Source organism: Oryx dammah, unplaced genomic scaffold (assembly GCF_014754425.2).
Source record: "Oryx dammah isolate SB20612 unplaced genomic scaffold, SCBI_Odam_1.1 HiC_scaffold_13, whole genome shotgun sequence".
NCBI lineage: Eukaryota > Metazoa > Chordata > Mammalia > Artiodactyla > Bovidae > Oryx > Oryx dammah.
The window spans coordinates 62,685,051-62,694,266 of NW_024070197.1; the positions used below are offsets into that span (position 1 = coordinate 62,685,051).

Here is a 9,216-nt window from a genome sequence, read left to right on the forward strand (position 1 = left end):
TTTGTATTTCTGTTGTTCAGAACATCTTTAAACTCAGATAAGAATTGTTCTCACAGTAGAAGTTAGGTGCTTTCAATTCTTTTTTTCCTTTTGAGGGTAATGTAGACAAAGTGAGACATTTTACAAATGTGCTTTTCTGTTTCGGAATTTTAATATAGCTTATTACTCTGATTTTCAGGTTTCACATTTACAGAGTTCTATAGAAACAAAAGAACTGCTTTAAGTCAGTGTAAACACTAACACTTAGTATTTAATAATATGGTATACCAGAATGCCAAAACCTGATTCTGTTGTTAATATTGCCCTGCTTTATTTAGCAAACAGCTCTGTGTACACTCAGCCCCCAAATTACATTTATTGAATTAAATTGGATGCTACCAATCTCTGTTCTTTGCACCCTCACCACATTGCCAGCAATCTCCAAGTAGCCTCTGTTGGCTTAACCTTCCCTCCTTGACTTGTTTGTGCGTGAAATATTTACGGACAACAGATTCGCCGTGTGTCCTCTATAAGAGTGCTCTCTGTGATCTTCTTGCCTTAGGAAGTGTTAAACATGCTGAAGGAAAGCAAAGCAGACATCTTCGTGGACCCGGTTCTTCATACAGCTTGTGCCCTGGACATTAAACACCACTGTGCGGCCATCACCCCTGGCCGAGGGCGTCGTAAGTCGCTGTGTTCACTCTAGCCCTTTCTGAGCTGTCTTGGGAGGAGCAGAGATCCTGCGGAGACACCAGTTACAGAGACTCTGTTCTGTAGCTGCAGCTCAACCATAGACAGCACCCCTGGGGCCCTGGTTGATTTTGTGAAAAGTGAGTTTAGGAGTGATCTGCAGGTGTACAGTGGTACAACCCTGACCAGAGGTAAAGATTTGACAAGAGAAAGTTGAGTTACTTACCAGGGAGGCAAAAGTTAGTCATTATCACGGCCCTCTTCCTTGCCTTGCCCAGCGAACGGCTCCGACAGCTTTCCTAGTGGCCACAGTGGGCTCCGAGGTCAGGTCCTGTGTGACGCGGAACCTGGGCAAGGGTACGGCTCTTTCTAATCCATCTGTGTCCTCTGAGAATCAAGAGGTTTTAAGAGAGAGTCCGGAGAGCCAGCCTTAGACATTCTTCCCCATGTGAGCTCTTAGGTTAAGTGTCCTTGAAGGGATTTCACTTTGGGTAGCCTCTGGACCTGAATTCCCTGGTGGTAGGCACCCTTCTCCCCAGCCTTACTGAAATCTCTGTTCTGTACATCTTCAGACTCTTCTTACCCCTTTCCTTGCACAGAAATGTCCTGCCTTATGGAGGCCCTGGAGGATAAGCGGGTGAGGTTACAACCGGAGTGCAAAAAACGTCTCAATGACCGGATTGAAATGTGGAGTTACGCAGCAAAGGTAGTGAACCTCGAGAATCTCCTCTCTGGGTTTTCCAGTCTCTTTGGGTTACTTCACTGACCCCCTTGTCCTTGTCATGAATCAGTGCGTTTGGAAACATCTTTCAGTGCACCTGTAGGACTCCTGGGCTCTGTGAGCCTGGAGCCGTCATCTCCAGATGGGACAGCTGAGACATGAATTGATCTCTTCTGTCCGCGTCGGTTTCTGCTGCTGAGCCACTAAGGATTACTTCTCAGTGACCCCGCTGCTTGATTTTTGGTGGCACATGCTGGTGCTCACTTTAATCTGAAGACCCGTCATGCTGTTCTCAGTACATGGATGGGTGTAGAAGCAGCCCAGACCTCTGGTCCGGACCCTCTTGGGCACCCAGGCCAAGCTGAGACCCAGCAGAACAGATCCGTGCGCACCTGGGGAGCCTTTTGGTCCTGATTCTGCCAGAGCAGGCAGCCATAGAGGTCCACTGGAGAAAGCACTGACGTGAAGGCTGGTTAGACTCTCAGTGTCCACAACTGGGGGGTTGGTTTGAGTATATTCAGTCAGCATAAGTCATGTCTGCAGGTTTTTTTCGGTGGGGGAGAGGATGCTAATGATATGATGGTGAGTGAAAACAAATCAGGACAGAATGAGCATCTACCGCAACCTCAGCTTTTCTCTTTGTTTTTAAAAAGGCAGCAGTGTGTGAGGAAAACAAAATGTTTAAGGACCTGTGTCCTTGTGCAAGTCAGTTGACCCCTTGCCACCCCTTGGGCTGCTGGGTCTTCACCTGTGATGTGGGAGTCATGAAATCCATATGCCAGGACTCGTGTGAGGACTAAACGATTGACGCGTGTTGAGCCCTTTGTCCGCACGTGGTTAGGTCCTCCGTGTGAGGGCTCTTTCTGCCCGGGTGGCGGTGATCGCTGTGCTGACTTCTGAGAGTCCGCCGCTTTGTGTTTGTCTGCATTTCCTAATCTTGTGCAGCAGCTGTATACAGCACTGTGATCAGGAAAACCAGTTGTACCTCTGTGTTTGATTTTCTCGTCCCTCACCCTCTTCTCTCCCCAAAAGAAAGGACCCAGTTACGGCAGGAACCGAGGGGGCAGTTACGAGTGAGCCTCAGCGCAGCCCACACCTCTCTGAGGGCGATGCCGTTTGTTTTGCAGGTGGCCCCGGCGGACGGCTTCTCTGACCTCGCCATGCAGGTGATGACCTCCCCGTCCAAGAACTACATCCTGTCCGTGATCAGCGGGAGCATCTGCATCCTGTTCCTGGTCGGCCTGATGTGTGGGCGCATTACCAAGCGCGTGACACGGGAGCTCAAGGACAGGTAGAGGCGCCCGGAGCCCCAGAGGAACTGCTGTCTGGCGCCCCGTTTGTACAGCCCTCCTGTATAGCGCACCCCCTCACCTCGCCCTCCTGTGCGGTGGCCCCGACACTCACGTTAGAGCAGCAGCAGGCGCCCACCGCCGCGTCTGCCGCAGACTCCTCCCGCGTCCATGGTGTCCTCCTCCTTGACCTCGTGCAGCAGCCGGCCGCTTTGGGGATCGCCTCTGTCGGCAGACTCGGGTTTCCCTGTCCAGAGACAAGTCTCTCATCCCGATGGACCTACCAATACTTCTGGAACCAATTCACCTGACCTGCAACTCAGCTGAATTTTTTTTTTTTTAAACACCAAAAAAAAATTTTTTTAAAGAAAGAAAAAAAAAATGTATATAGTGACACATCTCCTCCAGGCTTGATTTGAGCGATGGGGCTCTTTCTTCTTTCTGTGTGGCGGTGTAAAAGGAAGGCAGGACGTCAGAGGGGAGACACACCACCCAACACGCTGTAACCGGGATGTCTGGCTGACCTCTCAGAAGCACCTTTGGCCCCATCAGGGCCATGGACTTCACCGAGTCGCAGGAAACGACTGACCAGCCCACTTTGGGTCTTGTTTTCTTCTGCTGAAACAGTGATGCCTTCCGATCCCTACCCGAGCAGAGCCACTGCGGGTCAGGACCCACGGCCACGTGTCACTCTGCCGTCTCCTCGGGGCCCACGGGTGTGAGCAGCTCATCCATCCACTGCTCTGCAGGAGAGGCTAGGCCCTGGGCCTGCCTTCCAAACCCTTGCGGGGCTCTCCGCGTGTGGACTGGCCCTGCCGGGGTGGCAGTGCCTCCCCGAGTCCTCTGCTGCCGGGGGAGCCCGCCACCCCGGGGGAGGGAGCCAGGGCAGGAGGCAGAATGGGGGCAGAATCGGCTCACTTTGGGTCATGTTTAGGCAACAGTGCAGGTCAGAGACAGTGGCTTCTGAAGACGCAGCCTGGTCTCAGGGAGGGATGGCAAGCTGACCTTCCCACAGGCTCTGGGCCACCTTCCCAGACAAGCTCCTTCATACCTGTTCACGCAGAGGGCGTGGAACATGATTCCACTAAAAGATGGAGGCTCTTTCTCCATTTTTCCTTTCTGTCCGTTGGCTGCATACCCCCATGGTAGTAGGCATTGGCTAAATGTTGCACTTGGAATGATTCATCATTCTTTGCTGAGTCTGAGCTTTGTGGAAACATTCCTGAGCATCACTCAGCCCTCCAGCATAGAGATGACAGGCTTGGAGTATCAAAAGGGAGGTTCACTGGCATCATGGTTCAGCCTGGGGCACCTGGGCTTGAGTTTGGGGCACAGAATCCAGTGGCTGCACAAGAGGGCAGTGTGTACAGTAGGAGATATATTTATATAATATATATTTTATTAACCTGTTAGACGTCCACAGAGTATTATAAATCACGTGCCTAAAACTGTCCACGTAGACCATGCACCCTGCCTGGCCCCGCCCCACTTCGCCACTGTCCGCGTGTGCCGCGGTCCCACCCCTCTCTGTCTTCCCTGGAATGTGTTCAGGACGATGGGTCAGCTGGTCCAGGTGACTCCTTGTCTAACCCTGACTGGCATATATTTGAATACTGTGGTTTGCTTTTCTTTCTCCTTTTTGCTACTCTTGCTGGAGGCAGTGGGTTCCAGACGCCAGCTGCAGACACCCCCTGCCTAGGGCACCACCAGTCACCAAGGGCGGTTCTAAGCTGCCGGGACCCCTCAGGTCCTGCTCTTAAGGTCTTCCTGATTCTCAGCAGCTGTCCTGCGGGTCTTCTGTCTTATCTCATTTGAACCTCTTGGAGTTGGAGCGCCACCCCTCCCTCCACCCCTGTTGCACTAAACCGAGCTGGTGGATGGTGCACCTCCTGGGGCTCCTCCCTTGCTCTGGGCAGGTGCTGAGAGCGAGGAACGGGGTTGTCACATGTACACAGGCCCCCACTGATGCGTGTGACGTGCTTTACAGCACAGAATAACTTCCCATCTGATGAGGGGGCTTCCATTCTCCTCTGCTGTCTCCCTCCCCATGTGTGTAAAACATCGCCACAGTTTACTTCATCTCGATGCTTTTCTTCTTTCTGAACTGGGAGATGATCTCAACTGTCTGCAGCAGATCTGGAAGTTTGAAAAAGAGTTTGATTCTTGAAACATCCGTCACCTTGAGAAATGACCTGGATAGATAGAAGGGATAACTCTGCCGGTATCTTTGATCACTTGTTGCCAGAAAGCATTTCACCATCCAACTTGGAGTAGTTTCCTATGACTGAGCAGTTTCATACATCCATCAGAAATTATGTCCCAGCTGTATCCATTCTGTATCTCATTCGGTGTGACAAAAACAGGCTCTGAGCCACCTCTGGTCCCTGGCTTCATAGGTCACTCTTGGGTAAATCAGCTAGGCAAGAACTAGGCAAGAAGAAACCATGCCCCTAGTGGGAGTTGACGGCCCTCTTGCTCTCTCATCTCCTGATGTCTAGCCCATCCAGGAACAGTTACATCAGCAGCGGGTATGGTTTTGGGTCAAGACCAAGGGTCCCTGCCCTTGGTGAAGATTACAGTAGCCAGGGGACTCATCAGGCCTTGTCCATTCACTCGTCTCAGAGATGCCGACTCAGTATCTCCATAGAAGTCCAGAGGAGCTGCGAGGTCAGTTCTCTGGGAATCAGAAATCTGAGCAGAATGCGCAGGACGAGGCTGACTGCTCCCCCTCACGGAGCTTCTCACACACAAGGCGGCTGTGGAGTGAGGTCTTGCCCTGCACATCCCTGGCCTTCCTCCGCTATTGCTAACGTCCCAAGAGAAGTCTGCTAGCAAGATGCTCCGAGACAGGCCTGGGTTCACTCCAGCAAGAAAGCGCCCCTCCTTAGCGTTCCCTGACACTCTGGTACCACCTACAGGCCCAGGTCTGTAGACCTCATCAGCTTGTTCTGAGCCAGTGCATCCTTAAGAGGCCAGGGGAATTCTAGGATTGAGTGAGCAGGTGTTGACTAGTGTTCACTGCGGCCCTTGACTCTCACATCCTGCACACTCTCTTCTCAGGGATGCTGGAGAGGGAGGGAGACTCTGCCTTCCTAGAAGATGTGATAGGAGATTGCCATTAGCTTTCATCTCTTCCCGTTTCCTGAGGTCAGGTAACAAGAGAAACTAGTAGTGAAGACTTGTAGCCTCCATTTACATTTCATCAGACAGGGTGCTGACTCCCCTCCCCCTTCCCAGGAGAAGACTCACTCCTGTGTGCACCACCTCCAGGCTTGTGGGACCACTGCTGTCCCAAAGATCCCCGCTGGTGAGTCACCCGGGGACAGATCGGTTGCTTTGTGGGACCTCCTTTCTCAGCTGGTCTTACGTTCCTCTGAGGAAAAACACCTTACACCTCTGCTTTTCCCATTTCTTTCCCTCCCCCACCAAAATGTAAGCGTTCTCCACATACTGCTTATTCCACGCAAGCACGTACGGGGAAGGGACCTGCAGGAGGGACCCTTAGAAGCCATCCACCATAGCCTGACTTGTTCAAACTAGATTTGGGCCATAGAATAAAAAGAATAGGGCTTTTTGAATCATGTGCATCTTGGTGTGTTTACTTGTATTTCCAATTCTTAGGAATTTGAAAAATCTCAGAACTCCTTTTATTTACTCTCACCATTTGGACAGCACCTAAGTAGTTTTATAAAATGCAGCATTCCAGTGCCCCAAGTTTCCCCGTGTCTTGGAGACACGCCACTCCCGAATCACTGCTCTCCCACTGGTCTTCAGCTCCCAAAGGACCAGGGGCTGGAGCTGATGTTCTGGTGGGTGGGTTTCTGTCTCATCTCTGCTTGGCCATCTCTCCAGCTAAACTCCCCTTGGTCATCTCCCCCAGGACCAGCGTCACATGTCAGGCAGGGCAGTCGAGTTCGAGGCCCAATCCATCCATGCCCAGACTGACTTCAGAGTGATGAGCCCCTCCACGCCATCTAGTGAGATCACCGAGGAGACCCAGGGGCTGTTGGTCACCTTGAGCACAGAGGTGGGACTGTCTGCTCGGGCTGGTGGTGACAGGATCCTGGCGGTGGTCTCCCCGTCCTCCTTCCCAAGACCTGCCACAGTACACGTGTAGGGGTATGGGCAGCCATGTGGCAGAGGAGTCTCCCTGGGCAAGGAGGGAATTCAGACAGTGCCTCTATATTCTGTTTTGCCTTCCCCCCGACACAGATTTGATACCTGGACCCCAGAGCCCAGCAGGCCCTGTGCCGCACACGCTTGATGGTTTGAGCAGGTTCCTTGGCCAGAACGAGTGACTGACAGGAGGGCTGGCAGCCCGAGGCTTACTGAACGTCCTCTCCCCATGCAGTGTTTCCCGGGTCAATCCAGGCTGGAAGAGAGACTGTCCAGCAAATGCTGTGTGAGATCTTAGGCCTTTAAATGGTTTTTTTTTTTTTTTAAGAAGGAAAAAAAGAAAAGTAAAATTAACAAGCCTCTTTTGTAAATGGTTTTTCTTTCTATGTATAAAATCCCGGCAGTTCCTTGTTTTTACATGTTCATGCTGTGTAATTTTGAGATGTTACCGAGATTCTGAACATAATGTGCATTTTTTTTTCTGTACAGATGAAATGGGAGAATTTAATAAAGAGTTTGCAGGTTTTTACTTGTTAAATCTTCTCTGTGGTGACTGGGAGGACCCTCCTCAAACACCTGCCTTGCTCGTAGAAGTCTCCAGTGCGGTGAGCGCTGGCTGTGAACTGGATGCTCAGAAACTTACTGTTTGAACGCCCCTGTTCTTGGTTAATTAGGTCAAGCAGAGTAGGACCCGAGGCCTTTTATAGGAGAGCTGGAAGCCAGATCTAGGGTTTTCTGACCCCCGGTCTCGTGTGTCCAGAATTACTCATTCTGCTCATGTGCTTAAGCCATGTCATGAGGCTGCTTCGTCGAGGAACACGTCGGGAGCTTCTGACAGAGGCGGCACACGATGGCGCCTGGTGTCTGGTGGCCGCCTTCCCGTTCAGGCCCAGAGCTGGGCCACGTTCGGTTGCTGGGTGCTGCTGCGTCCATGTTTAGTCATTGCTTGTCTCCCCGTTTCAGTCCTGGGGTCAGTCACCTCACACCTTCCCACGTCTTGTCTTCTACCTCTGCTCTCAGCAAAGCTCATTTGCATCTGGGTGTTGAATTGCAGATAGCAAAGGTTTCTTGAAGTAGTAATGGCCATACCAGTATTCAAGTAATGAAATGGGTCGTTCAGTTCGAAAGGTGGGGTAACCTGGAACCCAGGGTTTCTTCTCGGGACTCCAAATCCATTTTCAGCGACTGTTGTTTAGGAGATAGTGGGCCTGGGTGTAGAGTGGAGGTGGGAGAGGGTGAAGAGTAGGAGAAAGAGAGGGGTTGTAGAGGCATTTTGAGCCCCAGCTGTGACTCTTCCTCTGTCTAGGGGGCTCTGGGCAGCCATCAGACCTGAACGAGTGTCCTGGAGGGGCCACCCTGTTTTGTGTAAGTGGGGGACTGAGGTGTGGGTTTAGGCTCCTGATCACCAGTATCCCCACAAGGGAGAAGTGGCTCCCCCAGCCCGGCTGCTCCACAGTAATGAATGGCTTACGCTGCCCGGCTGACACCTCGGCAGTCTCTGAATGAGTTAGGACTTGCCAGGTGGCTCAGTGGTAAAGAACCCGCCTGCCGAAGCAGGAGACCTAGGAGACATGGGCTCAGTCCCTGGGTTGGGAAGACCCTCTGGAGCAGGGAATGGCAACATGCTCCGGTATTTCTGCCTGGAGAATCCCATGGACGGAGGAGCCTGGCGAGCTGCGATCCGGAGGGTCGCAGAGAGTCGGATGCGGCTGAGCACATGCAGAGCCCACGTTTTGTGTGTGATTTTTCGGGTAAAAGCTCCTCAGCCAACTTCAATCTTCAGAGGCATTTAGCTTCTGTTCTCAAAAGGAGCTAAGAACCAAAGGGTCTTAGCCAGAAAGGGAAGCTTAGACCATCCAGCTCTCTCACCTGGATGAAAAAGTGAGGCACAGAGGTGGGGAGGTGACTTCTCAGACAGCTGATTAGCAGCAGAATGAGCACCCCTGCCGTGGGCTCTTTCTCTGACCAGGCACACAGGCCTGTGTGACCTGTGTGACCAAGTAAGACCCCAGCCCTCATCCAGCTCTGGGCAGAAGCCACTGACCTGACCCCAAGAGTCCGCCCAACTCGACAGACCTCCAGTGGGCGCTTCTGACCTTGGCCCTGGTTCCCATCTTGGTTGCCCAAAACGACCTCAGGCACAGCAGTGTCTTCTCAAATTACTTGTTAAATACAGAGAGAAAACAGTAATTTTCAGTGGAGAAAATGCAGCTAAACCATGTGATCCACGTTAACGGCAAGGAGAATGGAACAGATGGACATTTCGTGCCTCCTGATACAATGTACTGAGAACACAACGCCCTTTCTGCAGTCTCCTTGTCAAAAGTGCAGAGCCTGAATCTGTCATGCGGAAACACTGGACAAACCCATACCAAGCCATGTTCTACAAAATTACTGCCCTGCACTCAGTCATGAAAGATA

The 9,216-nt window shown here is 51.8% G+C and overlaps 1 protein-coding gene across 1 annotated transcript in view; it reads left to right on the forward strand.

Annotated features, from left to right (window-relative positions):
- GLG1 (golgi glycoprotein 1) overlaps positions 1-7,333 on the forward strand; it is a 71,440-nt gene extending 64,107 nt beyond the window's left edge. The window contains exons 25-27 of the mRNA XM_040254140.1: positions 542-662; positions 1,269-1,375; positions 2,518-7,333. Of these exons, the coding sequence (XP_040110074.1) occupies positions 542-662; positions 1,269-1,375; positions 2,518-2,685 (396 nt within the window). The 3' untranslated portion in view covers positions 2,686-7,333. The remainder of the gene's footprint in view (positions 1-541; positions 663-1,268; positions 1,376-2,517) is intronic.
- The last annotated feature ends 1,883 nt before the right edge of the window (positions 7,334-9,216 follow it).